Source organism: Echeneis naucrates, chromosome 9 (genome assembly GCF_900963305.1).
Source record: "Echeneis naucrates chromosome 9, fEcheNa1.1, whole genome shotgun sequence".
Classification (NCBI taxonomy): Eukaryota; Metazoa; Chordata; class Actinopteri; order Carangiformes; family Echeneidae; genus Echeneis; species Echeneis naucrates.
In genome coordinates, this window is record NC_042519.1 from 18107977 (window position 1) to 18128124 (window position 20148).

Here is a 20148-nt window from a genome sequence, read left to right on the forward strand (position 1 = left end):
GAAAAAAAAATGTATTCAAAGTATATTATGCAAATCTTAAAGCCACAGGACAACTGTTTTGTTTTTGTTTAAAAAAAAATAATAACACAAAAATAGAGACTGACCGTCACATTTTCTAGACGGAACATGAAGGTGTGGCATGAGAAAAAAAGCTACAAAATCGATTTTTATTTCTCCTATGAAACATGGGAAAGGTTCATTTTTAATTGCACGTCGGATGCGTTTCTGGTGCGCAGGGTTAAATCACAACATGACGCACGGCTACGTCAGCCAACGTGACCGGAAGTTAATTAGGTCAGCTGATCGACAACAAGGTCTGCGGCTCCAACGGTCAAAGGTTTGTCTGTAAATTTGATCGTGTTTGTACTTTCAGTTGTTTCATTTTACTATACAATCTGTCGACACGAAGTGAAAACACCAATATTATCCCAGCGTCGCCATGTTTTAGTCGAAGGGTGTGGCCTTTTGGCTCCATTTCAGTCCTGCTGCTTTTAGCTGGTGAGCCAACACCCGTCGTTAGCTTTAACGGCCGAATCATCATATGACTAATTTACGACAGTAGTTGGTCTCTGTTTATTCAGCCTGTGTGGCTCATTGTTATAGCTTCATTTTAGCCAACAATCTAAAGTTAGTGTCACTTAGTTTCTCTCAAGAGTGGGATGCAGCCTGTCAGATTAGATACGTCGTGGAGGAAACACAGATCCATTAGTAAATAACAATGGTATACAGATAAACACTGTTATTCTTCATAAATAATATTATTACTAAATTAGTATCATCCAGTAACAATTAAGTAATGTATAAGTTGATTTTATTTTCACTTATGTTGTTGCTCAAGGTCCTTTAAAGTGACTTGAAAATTATCTGCTTATTTTCCTAATCATCAATGATTTTATCCAGGTTAGGAGATAATAGAAAATGGCTGTCTTAATGTCCCTCAGACCCAGATGATATCTTGGTTCGAACAAAATTACAACTACATAGTCATCCAATTTGCTATCATGTCTGACAAAGCGGAGAAGCAAATATTCAGATTTGTCATGTGATAATATTTCCTGTGTTTGCTTAAAAATGTCTGGAATGTCTCCAGTAACTTAAAGCACCTTTGCAGGTATATATGCAAAGCCTTTAATATTCATTAACAAATCATACTTTGTTATATGATTGTGTTATGCATATAAAAATCAGTGGAAAGTCGTACCAAGTAGCCCAAGATGAAGATCATGACATGAAGTTGGAAGCTGTAGAAATGGCGAGTAGAACTTTTTTTTTGGTTAACACCATACATGTGTATCTGTTCCACAGATGGCATACCCTAAATCCCACAACCCATTTGCAGATGATGACGAGGAGGAAGATTTTAAGCCTAACAGAAAGGGTTTTGATGATGACCCCAGTGACAGCGGGATGAGTGAAGCAGAAAGGAGGCAGCGGTACCTACAGCAGGAAGTGATGCGTACAGCCCAGTCTGCTGTGGACAGCAGTTACCGCTCCATTGGCCTCATCTATGAATCAGAGAAGATGGGTGTGGAAACAGCTGAAGTATGTCAAAGGAATCAGCTTCCCTCTGACACAAATAATTACATGGTCTCTGAAAATGTGACAATGATCATCTCTCTGTCTTTGTTTCCGTAGGAACTGATGCGTCAAGGGGAGGTTCTGAAGAGGACAGACAAGATGTTAGACAACATGGATCAAGACCTGAAAACCAGTCAAAAGCACATTAACAGCATAAGGAGTGTGTGGGGTGGCCTTGTCAATTACTTTAAGGGCAAGCCAGAGACAAAGCCGCCACCTGAAGAGCCTAAAGCTTACCAGGGCAGTGAAAGGTGAGATTCAGTCCATCAAAAACACAACCCTGTCAAATGTAATATTTGAGCTTTGGATAATCAGGCCCAATTTATTCTCAGCATAACTTTTAATTGAATTGTGTGGTTTTACAATTGCCAACCACTTGCCATTGACTGTCCTTCCTTAAATAGTGAAACAATGTCTATCAGTATTTCTCATGTTCAGATTACAGGGTGCTTTGTCTAGCAGCAGAGAACATGAAGATAAGTACCAAGCCAGCCACCCGAACCTGAGAAAGTTAAATACAGGAGGTAAGCATTCATACAAGAATGTCAGCTTGGCACTGTACCACACACTGGCTGCCACAATTTTTGATTTCTATATTTCAGGATTTGGAGCTGCTGCATCAGTAGATGATGGCTCATCTAGACAAAATGGATATCCTCAGAACAGACACCTTAGGGAGGCTCACCAAACCCTCGACAACAATTTAGGTAATTTCTATCTTAATTCTCTTGTATTTCAATTTGATTGTACAACAAGATTTCCTCAAATTTGATCACAGCAAAGACACGAGGGCTCCCAGACTTTGGTATTGTTTAGATGATGAAGATAATTATTTACTATAAAATATCCTTCATCAAAACACTTTTTTTTCCTTCAAATGTATGACCAGAAAACACCCATTGGGAAGTCAGTTCCAGTCTACAATTGGGTCTAACGTCACACATCATTTTGTGAAATTATCTAGGTGAGATGTCTGATGGCCTGAGACGACTTAAGAACCTTGGACTCGGTCTCCAGTCTGAGATAGAGGCCCAGGACGACTCCATTGATTCTCTGCTTAATAAAGTGGACAAGATGGATGTCAAGATCCACAACACAAACCAGCAGATTAAGAACCTAAAATAAAACAAATACTTGGACTCATTTTAGAGAGGAAAAAGTCAATGTCTTCTCACCCGTTCAAATACACTTATTCTTTGATTTCGTCTTTTTTTTTTTTAGCAGATGAATAAGCAAACCCCTTTTATCTACATTATTATTATTATTATTAGTAGTAGTAGTATTTTCTTGAGATTAGTCCAGAACGACTTGCACGACATGTGTTGAATTTTGACCTGCCAACTCACAAGCCTTGCAGAGCTACCCCACCTTAAACTGTGATTACATGTGCTTTTAAGGGAAGACTCTATTCCAGGTGTGTATGACAAGAAGGAGACTCTGTTCAGGTAAAATCTGATTGTTTCCAAATTTGCATTGTTTGAGTGATGAGTTCATCGGTTTTTCTTTGTCACACAATTGGCTAGTTAGTGGTTAGTTTTCTCATAATTCAGGCTGAATAACCTGAATTCAAGCTGAATAGTTTTTTTTTTGTTTGTTTGTTTGTTTTTTTTTTTATTTTAAATGAGGTTGAGAATTTGAAATGGAATTCTAACTTTGTAAAGATGCAAGAACGCTGCACATGTCTAAAAGAATGTTTTGTGCGAGGATGCCTCCACAGTTGTACAAAAAGTCACTTTTGCCTTACTTGTAATGTGTGGACAGTAGTTTGTTTTGTTTTTTTTTCTGTACCGTTATTCATCATTTCCACTGATGCATCTTATGATGGTGCTTCACTTTTTCAAATTCCTCTATATGAATTATATTTTTGGCTTATTGTATGTTCATGTTCATAATGCTTTCTATGACTTTATACAAATTATTTATGTTGATCTATATCATAGTGAATGCTGCGAATGGAATTAATTATTGTATAGCATCAATAATGTGAACAAGTTACCTGTGAATATTAAAAAAAACCTTTAGAAGCTGAAGGAATATCTCCAGTATTAGAATCACAAATGTCTCCCAAAGATGATTAGATGATTAGAAGATCACTTTGGTAAAATCTAAGAATAATCAAATAAATGAGGAGCCAAATACCCAGTGTTTTAACTTTATCATGCATATCATATATTCTAATCAAAAACTACTCATAATGATAAACATAACAATAAATAATAAAAACCTTTGAAAGTCAAATCTTGCAAATCACAGATACGACCTCTGCTGACTTGGTGTGGCAACCCTAAATATGGAAAAGCTGAACGGGGAGCAGCAACATTGAGTGTCTGGAAGGGTGGTGTCTCATTAGCAGGAATTCAAAAGCACCACAAGGTGTTGCTACTGTTCCGGGTTGGAATTTGGAAAATCCTCTGTTGCAAAGTACTGCTGTTTATGTTTGATCAGTTGATATTTTTAAGGGGCCAGGTTGATTTAGTTTTGTAGGTTGAGCCCTCAAAATAATGGCAAAAATATATCTTATTTTCATGCCCTCTTAGAATTAAAAACAGCAAAACTGTTCTCTCTTCTCTTAGTAAGCGACCAAAACAACCAAAACATTGAAAGAAAGCAAGATTGTCACACAGTTAAAATACACAAAAATTTTGCATTATTCTGCTTTATAAATTTGCATGGCTCCAAAAATTAGACATTTATGATAATTCAGTGCGATAATCTCAGGATGTGTTGAGTGTTTACCACACCGGTTCTGTTGTGTACCAGCTGTGTTGCATTGAGCAGCTCGGGTCCTCCTGTCAAAGCGTCCATTCATTATCATTCCTCTGTGTTGGACCAGCTGCTTCCACACTAGCCAAAGGCCTTCATTAGGGTGACTTGCTAATTACAGTACACACATCCTAAAAACACTTAAACATACAACAGTGAGGCGATGCAGAGGGAAAACAGGGGTACCACGTTACCCATCCCAGGCCCCTCAGTGTGACGACTAAAAGGTGGCGTCTGTGATACTTCAAGTATGTGTCAGTTAATATTCTGTTTTTGAGTAAGAGAATACTGGTTAGGACCAATCCAATTTCTAAGTAAAGGAGAAGCACCTTGTGAAACCTCTGAAAATCGGTTTAGAGGGAAAACGAAGCAGAAAACGCTCAAGTTTGTTAAGTGATATTCTTCTTTTCTCAAAGATTGACTCCCTCTGGGCCTTAAGCGACCACTCATTTCTGTGACTTCATCACCCTCGTATCGGATGTGATTATATAAGATGGTCAGACCCGTAAATGTGCTGAAGAAGGGACCACAGGTTGGAGGTGGCACCACACATCCATCGGCGCCACCAATAAACGGAAGTCACCTCTGGGTTCTTTCCCTTCACGCCATCCATGGGGGCCGGGAGGGCTTTGAACAGCTGTCTTGCCAAAAGCAAACAGTGGCCATGCTGTGACAAAGGCTGTCGGTGCTGGAATGCCCCCCTTTTCAGCAGACGTAATCCCAGAACACACTACTGTCGGAGCCCATCAGGCACTGGGCCAGAGATGGGCCTTCCTGCCCTTTGGAAAACGGGTTAGCAGCAGAGGCAGGGCAGCTAGGGGGGTAAAGCCTGCTTCAGAAGGGATGGACTGTCAGGCTGACAGCACTCTATTGCCACTGTTGTAGTAAGAGAAAATAAAGAGTTGTGCTGACCCAGGAGAGTTTGGTAGGGAGTTGGGGAGAGGGAGGAGGACAGAGAAAGAGGGGAGGGCGGCTAGAGAGATTAATGGAGGAGGTGAAGTTCAAGTGGCTCTGAGATGAAACACATGAAAGTAGCCTGCAGCCAGAGTCCATCCCAAAGGACTCATTTTGGAGTTGTGTATTTGTTAGATCTTACTCATCTGGTGTGTTGCAAAGCCTTTTTCTTCTGTGCTTGTTATCACTTACATGAAGCGTGCTTTTGAATAAACTCAGGTCTTTGGAAACAAGTGACCTTTAACATTTCTCCACTTCAAGCCTAAAAAGGTGGCATGTATAATGTTAAAAATCGTAAACGCACCCTGAATACTGCTCTAATTCATCCGTCCTCTACTGAGCAGCTTCACTGAACTTGATCTGGTCTGATTGGTATGAAGAACAAAAAAAAAGGACAAAAAAAAAACAATGATTTTATATGTAAAGAGTTACAGCCTTTCTTAGACAGAGTCTGGCTTTGGACATCATCTCCTCCATGTGTAGCCAGCTAGTCCAGAACAAATACCAGCCAAAGATCGTGCATCACATCTGACAGTTACATCACAAAGACAAACCCCAAATTTCAGGAAAATGTAACTCAACAACATGATTATATACTCTGGCTGTCGTTTTGCTTGTCGTCATCCCATTTATAACGCAAGTAAAAATGTCAAGAATGCAACAAAATTGTGTTTAAGGGCACATGTTCGCATTAAGTTACATATGTTGTCCCTGTAACTGTGAGCTGCTGCATGTAAACACTGGTCAAACTGAGGTATATACTTAGGAGAGCTATGCTCATAGTAGTAACTGCTGATTGGAGAACTCATAAATGGGCTCTCTGACACTTCCAGCACCTTAGCAGAGAGAAGTGGTCAGGTGGAGCGGCGAGTGAGGAAGTCACTTAAAAATATGTCATTGGTTCATCTAAAATCAATGATGTATTCAAGAAAAAATAAACTACACCCGAAAAACATGACCATAGTGAGGAGAAATGACAGTATAGTTGTTTATTTTTGCTAATGGACAGTGTACAGAGTATGCTGTGTCGCACTAATAAAATCATGACTTGATTTATAATAAATAAACACAAACACATACACAGACATGGGAGAGAAAGAGAAAGTCACAGCTTTCAAGAAAGAAAAGCCTCCTTTTTTCTTTTTTTTTTTTACTGGTACTACATATGTCCTCATCTTAAAAACCATCTGTACAAGAGATGTGGGAGGGTGTTCAAAGCTGTTTGACTCACTCCTGTTTTTTTTTTAGTCAAGAAGGTAGTGCTGTGCATCTACAATTTCATTGAAAGGAATCATCAAGAGACAACAAGAAGAAAAACCAAAGTGCAGATCAAGGATCTGCGGGGGATGCTGGGAGGAGATTCTGTTAATAAAACGGGAGTGACTTAGTTTGGATGATACTTTGATGGAACAAACTCCCTTCGGAAATTAATAAGACTGCTGAATGAGGTAGGGAGTCAGAGAAAACAATTAAGAAGCACTTCTTATCAGTCACAGAGGACACAGTGGACAGAGAGAACCACAGTGAAATTCTCAAAAATGGCTGTTTTTCCTCTCCAACAATATTATGGTCTAAACAGATGGGACTGATTTTTAGCTATGAGTCACTTTAAACTATTAAAAACATCAGTGACCTGCCAGAAGAAGAGGCAGATAAAGGCGGTTTGGTGGGAGACAAAGACAGAAATCTATGCACCTGAGAATCAATACCTGATATTCACCTTGTCTTGCTGATAACTGTGTTTTTGAAAAGAGATCATAATGGAGAAAAAAAAAAGTAAAACACACATATAGTGATTAGCAATGGACATAATTTGGAGGAACCAGTTTTCAGCATCTCTAGCCTGCAGGTGATATTTGGACCTTTGGGTTGGAGCTTAAACTGGGTGCAGCAATTGCTTATTGGTGTTTAAACTACAAACGAATAAGTCTAGCTATATAGACACATATACATTACACATAAACAATCAAAAGTAGAAAATGTATAAAGCAAAATAATATATTTATATATTTATACATTATGCATTCATAAATGCACTAGCATTGATGGAGGTAGATAGCAAAGATTCAGAGGTAAAAAGGTAAATAGATGTGGCTGTGCTTTGGAGGAGAAAAAGAACATAACGTGGCTGTAAAATCTGAAGTTAAATGTAAGAATTTCTGCGTGCTTAGCGATAGTGTATACAGAGTATCAGGTGAGAGGAAAAAGTGGCAGGATGCTGCTGATCTCCTTGAGTTACCCATCCAATAATCTGGATCAGAGGGGTCGGGATTGGTTGGCGGGGCTCTCCACGGTTTGCAGGAGGTGTTGGTGGAATTAAATTCCCCGCACACGTATGTCTGGGTTTAACAAGATCTCAGCTCATACAAAGAGCACAGAGTAAGGGGGACAGTGGCAGCCCTTAGAAGACGACTCCCGTACCCAGGAGCCATGACAGCCCGGGACTGATGCTGCAGCCCAAAATGTTCTAAGGACAAAACGATCATATCAGGCTATGGTGTAAAAATCTGTTTTTCCACATTAGCCTACGTCAGACTAATTAATGGCTCTTTTGTATTTACATGCATGTTGAATGGCATGTTTTAGCTTTGCTCAACTCCCGATTGTGTCTGTTTTACAACTGGGAGAATTATGCACAGATAGTCTTCCAACTAATTCATCACACTGTACCTTAAACACTGTGCAGAAACATAAAACATACATTCCTTGTACACAAACTGAGAGCTGCTAAAGGTTAACGTAGCTTTTGTGTTTTTGGTTGTTTGGTTTACCTGGTGCTCTCGAGGCCGTCACCTCCACAGCGGTCGGACTTGGACATGGCATCACTCTGACACTCTGCGCAGACCAGCCTTTCTCTCACCAGCTGAGCACTCCACAGTTTGAGTTTACATGCTGCACTGGCCTGTTTCAGCCGCAGGTACACACAGTAACTGTACACACAAACAGAGGGAGGAACAGGAAGGAAAAGTAAAAAATGGCTGACTTGACTTTTAATTTCTAAATCTGGCAAAATGAAAGTGACCAAAAAGTTTAAAGCGCAAATTTTTTGGAACCTGAGAACTGAATCCTGAGAGAATCAGACAGGGTGCTGCTCAAACGGCCCCAACACCAAGAGCTCAAGATCAGATTTTGTTGTTCTTTGGAATGAGCTTTCCACTCTTTAATCATTCACCCATTTACGTCAGGTAGCGTCAAAAAAAAAGTCCAAATGAAGACGTTTAAACAAACCTAGGCCTTCGCCAGCTTGGCTTGACTGATGAAAGACAAAGGGGTGATTCATCTCAGCAAGTTGCCAAATCAAATTTTGATTATATGAGATTGGCTCGTTTTGAAGGTGATCCAGCAGCTTCATGGTCATCTACCATATCCTGATATCAACACAGCTCACTCTGTGCACTGGAAACAAAAATAAAGCCTTGTCTTCTCTGATCCCTGTTGTTTTCTGGCAGGCACTTTAACCTCCTCTACTATTTATTTTGTCTATGACTCAGTCAGCTGTGACTAAAGCGCATCCCCAATGGGATGGCTTATCAAAAACACGATGTTCCCATTTTTTCAAGTTTTCCAACAGTAACATTGACATTTTTTCTTTTTTTAAGGTATTGCAGTAGTTACATTGGAAGTGTTGGGGATACTAGGAAGAAAATATCTTCTGTTAAATGGATTGCGTCAGAAATTTTATTAGCAGAGTAAAAAAAATAAATGCTGAAATACCAAGTGTATGAGTCTAAATTAATTCTCTAAATTAGACTTCGACTTAAGTAAACCACCAAGGCTTTAAATCCTTTAAAACGCCGTGCAATAATAACGAACATCTTTGTATCTTAATTCCTGAGAGATATTACATCTTTCAGCAATTAAAGCTGGCTCGTCCAAGTGTTTTACATCTCTGTGAAATCTTAGTCCTTTCATTAATTTTACGGAAATATATAGAGAGCCAAAGACTTGTAGAATCATAATTTCATGTCATCTTAACTCGTCATTTCCTGGGTCAGTTTCCATGACAACACTGGGGCTCTGTCAGTGCGCCAGATGTCTGGTTGAAACCCAAACTCTGTATGAACCGTGCTGAATTTCTCACAGTTATGAGTAATGTGCTTCCAATCCCCTGATGCCTGTTGTTGCTGTCCAAACAAAGGTATCCAATGTCCATTTTAATCAGCTGGAAAGACCGCGGGCTGCCAGGAAACAGGCCGTGATTTTATTCCCTGGACTCAGATTTTTCCATTTCTGAGAACATCTGCAATCGGATCAAAGGGGACATCTCTGTCTGAAAGGTTTACCTCTTACTTGGATTACGGTTGCCTTATCAGTAAAGGCCAGCCCATGACACTAATATGCAGTGAAAACGTTCATGTCACATAGTCAAAGTAATTTCAAGGCTCTGCATGATAGTTCTTCAATCTGTCTTGTAGTACACAGCAGAGCTTGACCTTTGAAAGGAAGGAAAGAATGATATGAACATGGAGAAAAATCCAGGGGCAATTTCACCAAAATGCACGGATAGTGCATTTGTTTCCCCAAAATTGCAGCCTCAGTCCAGCACCGGGCAGGGGATCACACAGTTCAGCTGTAATTCCTACCTCTCTGCACATATGAAAGCCTGTTTTAAGGAGGAAATCAAAGTAGGTCAGCCGGATCAGTCATGAGAGGTCCGATGTGTTTGTTTGCTGTCTGATAATAGAGGCCTTACCTGGCCTTCTCCTCCTTCATCAGCATGTGTGGTCGTCTCCAAGGGTCCTTGAAATTCCTTTTGAAAGAATCAGGCAGGATCTTTGCCACCTCTGAAAGTCAAGTGTGGGGATGGAAAGGTTAAGAAGTTAGGAAAAAGCCACTCATTCCTGATGACTCAAAATGAATCAAAGTGAAACTTTGGTCCTACTCAGTTTTCCATGAAAAGCCTTTCTCGTAGGACTGTTTGTTTGTGTTCTGGTGTTATAAATCACCGGATAAGTTGCTTCAACGGTGAAGTAACCTAACTGAGGTATTTTGAAATAGTACAGCTGGCGATAAGGCTGCAGAACAGATGTGTGCAAATGTGCTGCAGAAAGCTGTTAATAAACGGTCCCCCAGAAGATACTAGAATATCAAATGAATATGTAACATAGTTCAAAGCAGTTTGTGCACGCAGAAACGCACGCAGAACACAGAAAAGGTCATGTTCTCACCTTTCGCACTGCTGCATATGGCGTTGTTGCCAAAGCAGCCTCTGCGCTGCTTGAGGTCTGGACAAGGCGTGCCACCGTTTCTAGGAGGAACAGACACTTGGCGACTCCTTTCCGTGCTGCCAACTCCACATGGAGATGTGCACGATGACCAGGGACCCCATGAGCCCACCACACAGTCAATTGCTGCTAGGGAAGCAGGGATATTTAGAGATCAGCTGAGGGTTTTTCATAATCAGGAGAAAAAAAATTGTAAAATAAATATGTGGGGGGAAAGAACGCTTCCAACTGTTGTTTTGGGCTTTCTCGGTGGTAGTCAAGTATTTTGAGGAATGAGTTTTAAATTGCGGAATATTTAAAGAAAACCAATTTTGAAGCTCTCTCCAGCTGTCTTATCATGAAAAGGGGTCTAATTCTAAGGAATGACTACACCTTTATCCCAGATTAACTTTCCTCTAATCTGTTTTGCCATGTTTTACTGCATGACTGAAAGTATGAGCTGGAACACATAACACTGAGCTCAGCAGGTAGGTGGGTGGCAAAAGAGGGCCTGGGTCATTACCATCTACTAACATCAGATCAGCCAAAGCCCAGACTCAGGAAGTCTGTGACCTAGGTCATGTGTGTGGTGTGCCATTTAAAACAAGGGATCTAATTTTTGCATCCTGTTCTCTCTGGTTTCCCCCGACTCTGCACTTCAACACACAGACACACACACACACGCACGCACAAAGACAACATGTAAACACAGCAGCAGCAAAAACAACAATCAGGCTTCGGCAGACTGATTGAGCCAATTACATCAGGCTAAGAGGAAGCTGTATTTCTCAGACGGCTGCTCTGATCAAAGCCAGGAGCCAAGCAGTAAGCAGTAATCAAGTCTTGTCAAACACTGAGATTTAATAGCAGCTGGGAGGAAGTGCTCCCGTCATCAACACATAAACAAGGACAGACTGGCACTTAAATGCTCACACACAAATTGTTAAGTGCAAAAATAGACATTTACACAAAACAATGGTTTTTCAGGAAGTGTTATTTTACCATTGTGCAGGTGCACGCAGCTTGTAGATCTCAGATGCTCTTGGTAAAATTATAGGGAGGGAGACAATAAATACACGATATCTGAATATAATTGCCTCTCCCTCATTCAGTCTTTATAATGCACGCTCACCACACTCAGTACAATGCTGCAAGTGTGTAAGTGTGTTAGTGTGTGTGTGTGTGTGTGTGTGTGTGTGTGTGTGTGTGTGAACAGGAGAAAGAGAGAGAGAGACAGAGAGCTTTCAAGGTGCCGCCTGTTCGGTTCATTCCCATGGTCCTGTTGGGGTTTCGACGGGGGGGCGTCTGTCTCAGTGACACAGCCGATCCACAAAGCCACTGTGGAATCTCTGCATTCCTGCACATTAGTGCTGCCCACCTGACACTCGCCTTTCCCAGATCAGCACACACACACACACACACATCGAAAACAATATCTGTCCGAGGAACCCACACACTTGCGCTCGTCACATCCTCAGCGGTCACCCTAAAACACACATATGTTTCGCAGAGTGGCAAGGGAGGTTCCTGAGCGTCTAGGGCGTTGATCGAATTAGACACTTTATCCATGTCAGCGTCCTCTGGCGTCCCACTGCTGTGTCCTCGCCTTTCCTTCCCTCCTACATCCTATGACGCTCTGACAGGAACAGTTTCAATGCTGCGTTTTTTCTCCCTCACAGCCAGAAAAAAACACGATCAAGCACTGCAGAAAGGCTCTTTGCTCCAGATGGTGTACAGTGAACCCAATGGAGTCGGCTAATTCCCGCACCCAAGGGGGCACAGGGCTCTTCCCCCTCTGAATGACACCAACACAGACAGAAACAGAGCTGAAGCCCTGTCTGAAGCCTATTGGCCCCGGAGCACCACAGGTCATAAGGTTATTACCAAACTGTGGTGGTCCACGGCTCTGTTTCTGCAACAGTCCCTACACCCACATGATAACCCTGCTGGCAGTCTGACACAGCCTGACCCACACTGCTTATGGCCACCGTTGTCCCCCGTCTCCATTGTTGATGAGAAAGTCCCCAGTTGGAAAGTCCGTCACCACCTTTGACCTCTGACCCCAATACAGGAAACAACTGGCGCTCGTTGTCAGCAGGTTAAGCTTCTGTCTTTACAATGAGCTACTTTTTTTATGCTCTCAGCTGCTTTAAAACGTTTTGTTCTATAAGAGATCCAGTTAACTTTTGAAACATAGGGTTCATTTTAAAGTGAATTTTAAAGCAGTATAATTAAAAATTTGACAAAAACTGACTTAAAAGTCTTGAAGGTGCATTTTTCCCCATCAGCTTTTTGCTGTACGTGAAGAGATCCTACATGAACACATGCAGGATGCCAAAATGAAAACCATTTCAACTGCAACCAGGTTTGGGGAGGAGTGGGCTTAGTCTTGGTATCATTGATGCCCATTTATGATTTGATACCAGGTTTTTCGGGGAGAGGGGGGGTTAGCGAATGATGCTATAGGAAGAGATTTTGTAAAAAATACAGTTGAAATAGAGTTTAGGAAGAGAGGAGTTTACGTGGACATAGTTTGTGGGAGACTGGCTAACCTTCCTAGCAGCTGGCAGAGCTTCAGACAAACTGAAACACAGCACCAAATGCATATCCAGCATCAGCACTTTTATCTGCCGACTTGTCGGCCAATCTCCAGTCACACTTGTTACAGTCAGATAATAGTCTACAATCTAGCATTTCACATTTGCATTCCTTTGCTTTTTCTTTCACTGTCTCTGAATCCTGCTCCCATTTTAAGGTCTCATAACAAAAGATCTGATTATCAGGCCTTCCCCCACAATTTGCTTTATCTCCGTCTCCATTTATCACTCTGTCCCTTGTTCTTGGTCCTCCATCTGTCTCCCTTGTTTTTGGGTCCTCTTTTTCACTTTCCCACCCCCTTCAACTACCGCCCATCTCCTGTCTGATAGGACCCAGATGTCAAGCTGCTCTGGAGAACCAATGCACCTCAAAATCTCAGTCAGCCTTTCTCCGTGCCGAGTGCTGGGCCTTGGGCCCATCAGACAAGCCTTAAAATGTTTGGCACCTCAAGGGAGAACTATAAGCCTGTTAACAGGGGGGAAGGACACGGGACTGAGTCTCATTAACAGGTTAGCATATAAATGTTTCTTACAGCCACCCTGAAAAGAGGAGTCAAACACACCAACTTATTAAAAGGATTCATGGAAAACAGATTTTCTGTTAAAACAGCCGGACATAAAAAGTGCCTTCCTCAAATGGCCACCCAACACACAAACTGAATGTACCTGTTAAACAACTTGTTGGAAGCAGAAACTCCTTTAGAAAGAAAAACATCCATTTATCATAACCTAGATGAATGCCTTTCCGTCCAAATAGGAGCAGTTGTCCTGGTACGTGCAGTTCGTGAGCATCCACAGAAATTTGACAGTACGCTGTCTACAACAGCTGACTCTCTGATGGAGAACATGCTGGAAACACGGATGTGAAGGTAGGTGGATAGGAGAAAACGTTGTGGCATGACAACATACAAAGGAGGAGAGGCACGGGCATGTGCAGGAGAGACAAATGAGTGATGAGTAAAGCTGTGGCGTAACTGAGGCTGAGGCTAAAATACATCCTCCTGAGAACTACCAGACTCCAGAGTTGGGGAGGAGAGGCGCCTCCCCTCCATCCTCCCATGAGCCAGTTTGTCAACTCCCCACATTTCTGACACTGGACATACAGTATTTCTGACATGTACTCAAATTCTCGCCTCTTGACCTGCCTCCTCCTCTCCTTCTGCTTCCACCATTTATAAACTTTACTTTCCAAAATGCCATTTGACAACCCTTGGCGACCCAGCACATCTCATTTCAATATAGCGAGGCTTCTGCCAGAACAGAATTAGTTATAGTTAGTGAACAACGTGTAAAAGATTCCCAGAGATTATAGAAAGCTTCTCCATGTCAGTCATTGATAAAAGATCAGTTTTGCTATGAAACGTTTACTTTGAGGATGTCATCAATTTATGTGATGTGGTTTTCCTGATAAAAAGGATACATGGTGTTAACTTAACTTATATTATCTCATCAAAGTCTAAACTAGACTCTGTAGACCTCATATTCACAGCTGCTCACCTGCTCCATTAGTCACTCCTATCTTCAAATATAACCAGCGGGGGGGGGGGGGGGGGGGGGGGGGGGGGGGGGGGTCGCGTCACTATATAACGTATCACACACAATCCAGTATGTGGCACATTCAGTCTGTCAAGTGCAAAAGTATTTGATGGAACTCTTTCAGACGGATTCTGAAATTTTCAATCATCAGTAATTTTTGTTTATGGCCAGTGATGATGACTATAAGCGGAGAAATACTGAGTTGGTCTACTGAGCCTTGCCAGACCACGATCAGGGATGCAAATGCAAAATGGCCACAGAAATGTGAAACATATCACTCAATGTGTTTTGTGGATGTGTTGTTGGGAGCTCCACTTGTTTTAAGTAAATAGCTTGCAGTCCTGAGAGCAAAGTCTGCCCTTCGCCTGCTTTTATGAACAGACACATCCTCCACACTTTTCACAACACAACACACTTTCCTGCCAGATGCTTCATTTGAACAGCGTCTCTGAAGGAAAACAATATTCTGAAGAGCTCTAAGTGTTGGAATCAAAGTGGTACAAACAATCTGCTAGGTTTTCTGTCTCTGCTCTGATGTCAGCCACTCCAAGCTCTTCGCTCAGCTTCAGCTGACGTGAGTTAATTACAGACTGTGACAGACAGTACACAGACGGACTCCTTGATGTGTTACAGACCTGCAGGATCAGGATCAGATAAAGTCTTGGAGTGAAATGTGGGTGTATCGGAGCACTTCGATGGAATTGGGCCAAGTCATAATATTCAAGCTGTGTTTATATGTTAAAGATGCTCAGGTTGCAACGTGTTTTTCTCTGTCGCTCAGTGCTCACTGGTCCATGCAGGGTACAAAGGTCGTGATTAGTATGGCGTTACGCTCATGTTCGGATTTGTCTCTCTGCATCAAAGACTGAAATGATAAAATGAATGATCCTAAAAAAAAAAAAATCTCCAGCTTCTCCTTGTGCAAAATGGCATAAACTTCATCTTCATGTTTACTAAACAGCCACAGTTGTTTTAGACAGTGGCGACAGCGTCTGGGAAAAAAAATGTCAATCCTCAGCGGCACACAGAGTCCACGGTGCTAAAAATCCTCATCTGACACGTGAGTTAACCTACACACATTACAGCCGTCAGCTGACCTCTGAGGGACCAGCTGCTGGTGAACAACACAGCGATGACTGAACACTGACCTGAGGTGCTTTCTTGTGCTTTTTCCATTTCAGCCTGGCCTAATGGATGAAGTGATACATGGAAACCAGTCAGCTGTCTGCTGAATGATAAACACCGTCTCAACATGCCTTTTTGACTAATCGGTAGATAAACGGTACAAATTGAGATTTGAGTCTGCAGAATGATTGCAGAAACATTGCCGAGTGCATTCATTTCTTCTGAAAATGTCTTTTTTTTTTCCTGTGCACATGAGTCAGCTTGGTGCTACAGAGTTACTTATATTTAATGTCATACTCACCATCGTATTGTAGAGTTGGGGCACATTTGAAGCAAGTTTGTGTTGTTCTTGCATGTTTCAGTCCAAATGTCAGCCAAGAGTCCATGTGAGCAGTGCAGCTAAACCCATCCACCATTTGACATAATGCAGGTGGAAATGTAAATGAATTACATATGGGGCTTAAAGAGATGCTGTTATTTGAAGAGAGACTCTACCAATACGAAGCAAATTAACAGTAATTATGTAACATAAATGTGCACATATATAAACTGTAAAAAAAAAAAAACAAAAAAAAAACGTAATAAAGTTTTACACCGCAGGAGCCTAATTTTAATTTAATCACCGTACAAATACTGAAGTAAATTGGCCACAATGTGATAAACGCTGTTATGGCTCAGTTAAAAGCGGTGAACAGGTGGTTCAGCTATCTTTCCAGGGAATAGTGACTAATGAAATGTTTGAATGCTTCTATCACAGTGTGTCCATGTTCACCTTTAACATGACTGATTCTCGTCTGGATAAGAAAGTCTGAGCTCATCAGCACTCAAACAAAGCTTCACTGTGCCCAAATAAAAGGGCTGCTGGGGCATTTTAAGTGCTCTTTGGCTGGCAGGATTGTCACCACAGGTGCTTGTTAGCGTGTACTTAAGATGAAGGACACACTCTGAACGAATCACCCCTCCTGAAGCCGAGATGTTTTAACATACTGTAAAAGCCGACTCCGTTTCAGGTCGCAGTATTTCTTGGGTGTCACATCACAGACACAGCTCTACTGTACTCCTGACCATCTTTGGCAGTTTGTTTCCATGGCGTCCATTCCCTCATTTGTCCATATATAGCAGCAGCAGCTGTGATGATGAGGGGAGAGGTTACCTAAACTCACATTTAAGGATCTGTGAACAACTTCACTTCAATTTCGTGATCTAAGGTGGAGTTTATATTTATGGTCTCCACTTTCTGACCACTTCATCGCCAGGTTGTGCAATTTTAAGCTTTGATGCGAAGACCAAAGGTCAACCCCACAAACTTAAAAACACATATATACAGCCTGCTGTAGAAAAACACCCCACCCTCCTTAAAAACCAGCCACCTCTGGCTGAAACAAACAGTCAGAGACAGATATGTGGAGTATGTCTCACTGTCTCTGTGTCACCTCAATGCCAGCCATCCCTCACTCTAACGGGACAGTAGTGAAGAGCAGGGCACAAAGTCTGTACGTATCCATGTGACATTTCCCCCATTACCTTGAAAGCCCAAGTTCCAAAAGCATCATTGTTTTTTTTTTTTTTCATGGCACATTTCAGCGGTGGAACAAGCAACTCACCAGATATTTGGCACACAAGCTGATAGTCTTCGCAGCAGTCTCGGGTTTTCTGACAGTAGGTATCACAGTAGCACACAGTTTTCCTCCTGGTGTATTCAAAACACTCGTTATTCCGGCCGGTGCAGCAGTTGGGATTCTGCCTCTCCCTGCAGCCCGCCTCAGCCCCCGGAAGCATTTCCCCACAGAAAAAAGCCAAATATCCACAAATGACAAACCCGAGACGCACCGAGCTCCATCCGCGCGCCCCCATGACGGAAACCTCTCTGTGTGCACTTGCTCAACCAACGCACACACCGGTGGCCTGTGTTTCACTTTGGATGGCTCTTTAAAAGCAAACGTCGTTATTGAGACACAGGTGGTGCTTTCTAAAGACGGTCCAACAGCAGCATGGATCTTTTTAAGAAAGGAAGCGAGGTCCCTTTTGCACTGACACCTACACGAACAACTGATGCGCAAAAGTGGAGTGCGTGTTGTACACACCAGCTCTCCTCTATCCGAGTGGGGGACACCGCCCCTCCGAGTCACTGTTGGTTATTAGAAGAGACGTACAGTACCAGCACCAGCCGCCCCCCTTTTTTCTCTACACTGTTAAGAAAACCAAATGAGCGCTGTATTAACCCTGTCCTCTCCAGAAGTGACAACTTCTTCTGCCAAAACACAAATGTTATGCAAATCACGAAGACCTTTGTTTTTTTAGTATTTTTTGTTGTTGTTGTTGTTGTTTGTTTGTTACCCTGGGAAATATTGCATATGAGCCCGAATGAAGACATTCACCTTTTGTGGCTTACATTAAAGATGGAACAAAACAAAACAAAACCAAAAAAAAAAAAAAAAATCCCTCACAACCTGCTACACAGAAGGGGAAAAAAAGGTGTGTTGTCCACGACAAAAACTGAGAAAGTCATTTTTCATATTTGAAAATCAGACAAATGTAAAACTGCTGATATCAGTTTGATCAGAAAATTTACTTCAGCACCACGGACAGCGACTGCCACTGAATTACAGGTCCAGTTTTCGGTAAATAAGAAAAGTTGAGTTCAGAAACTCGATTGAGTCTGCAGCCACAGTGCCCTTCTTGACCTGCAGCAGCAAAACGATCCCCACTGATCCTGCTTCAGTAAGACCATCCAGCCTATTGAGAGAAAAGACTGAGAACAATAACATTACTTACCCTTCACTGGTTCTGGGTGAATGGAGTCTCTGGGGAGAAACCAATACGCTACTGTAAATGTAAGATGTACTGCAGAGGAGCACTCTCTACTGTCAGCACAACACAAAGTAGTGAAATCCCCAGTTGTTGGTAAGGTGAGTGGAAAAGTGTGAAACAGTGGCATAAACTAATTCACATATTCAGTCATGAGAAAACGAGATTTCACTGCTCAGTCCGATTAGTCACCAGCGTTGGTTTGCAAGGAAGCAGCCACTCATTCTTCACATAGGTAGAAGTAACTGATTTGACAACAGCTGTTGTCAAATCAGTTATGCAACATTAAAACCACTTTATTGTGGTACTCTATAAAACATATAACAATGAGACCACACCAATTATCTGCGATCATGGCAGACATCAGCTGTAGTTCTTCTGCCAACACCAGCAAATGAGGCTGACGGACACGCATGTGCAGCTCTTCACCAGCAGATGGTGTAACAATTCTGTCTTGACTCTGAAACCTGTAGTCAAGTAAAACACTAACCAAGAAAATGGAAATGAGGGAAACGAGCAATATTTTAATTTATTCATGAGTTACAGTAGGCCTTTTCCACATCAGGCTTTCTGATATGAAACTGTGAAAATAATTGTATTTTTTTTCCAGCTGCATTGGATTAAACTGCTGCAAATTTGAGGGCTCCAATGTTGGAGATGCTGGAAACTGTGCTGGCTTACACGGGACATTGAAATATCACAGAACTGTTCTTATTGTCGCTGGCCCCATTTCTGCTTCCATGCTGTGACGTATCAAAATGTGTTTTTATGTGATACACAGGAGTTATTCTAAGAATCCCCGAAGTGTCAACAGCGTTGTCAAGGAGACATGACGTCATCTTACATTATTATTAAATTCACTGGATTGAGTATTTCCATCTAAAAGATACATTTATATAAAAGAAACTTGGGTCAGTATCATAACATTTCATCTTGACTTTACTTCCAGCTCGAATTATTTGTAGTTGATGAAAAATGTACAATGAAACTTTGCCTTTCATATTTGGAGTTCAAAGATGAACTCAGATCTGCTGTCTACCTGACCAGATTTGGACCGGTCCTCTGCTCGGCAGCAGTGATGAGAGAAGCAGGAGGGAGTGATGATGTTTAGGATGAAGGGAGGTTAGTGGGTGCTTTGTCCCGCCTCATAAAGCCCCGTTGTGCAAATGCGAGGAGAGGGGAGGCCTCTCTCATCACGGGTGTGTGAACGTAAGAGAGACGGCAGAAAGGAGAGATGATCGCAGATGTGTTTAAGTGTCGGACCACAGCTCCCCCCATTGCTTAACACCAAATTTTGTCTTGTGTTTGTGCTTGAGTCTTATCGTTAAGCTCACCATGAACGCTGGAATTTCTTCTTTTCTCTCCAGGTAAACTGAAACTTTTTAACTCATAAACCACAATCCATTGCTGCATGGCGCCATCCTCTCCCAGCATGACCTGTTGTGACTAAAAACAAAGAGCAACAGACGGACAAGAGAGGGAGCATAAAAACAACGTCTGCATCTGTAAGGTCTCAGATCTTTGTTTTTAATGAGGTTTGAAATCCCCTCTCACAACATAGGACTTTACCGTGAGCACAAACA

General features: G+C 41.9%; 2 protein-coding genes across 3 annotated transcripts; one reads left to right on the forward strand and one right to left on the reverse strand.

The window, feature by feature from the left end:
- The first annotated feature begins 218 nt into the window (after positions 1-218).
- Positions 219-3714, forward strand: snap29 (synaptosome associated protein 29). Its single transcript, XM_029511067.1, has 6 exons — positions 219-337; positions 1306-1542; positions 1636-1829; positions 2017-2102; positions 2181-2285; positions 2543-3714. The coding sequence occupies exons 1-6, from the start codon at positions 251-253 to the stop codon at positions 2701-2703; spliced, it is 870 nt and encodes a 289-aa protein (XP_029366927.1). The 5' UTR covers positions 219-250; the 3' UTR covers positions 2704-3714.
- Positions 3715-6269: 2555 nt separating this feature from the next.
- Positions 6270-17843, reverse strand: LOC115049383 (somatomedin-B and thrombospondin type-1 domain-containing protein). 2 transcript variants are annotated; one of them, XM_029511535.1, is made up of 5 exons: positions 17362-17843; positions 10464-10649; positions 9989-10079; positions 8067-8225; positions 6270-7762 (listed from the first exon to the last, which is right to left on the reverse strand). In XM_029511535.1, the coding sequence occupies exons 1-5, from the start codon at positions 17609-17611 to the stop codon at positions 7657-7659; spliced, it is 792 nt and encodes a 263-aa protein (XP_029367395.1). In that variant the 5' UTR covers positions 17612-17843; the 3' UTR covers positions 6270-7656. The 2 variants fall into 2 exon arrangements, with proteins under 2 accessions (XP_029367395.1, XP_029367396.1); XM_029511536.1 differs by having other exon boundaries at positions 10464-10646; positions 17362-17840.
- Between the last annotated feature and the right edge of the window lie 2305 nt (positions 17844-20148).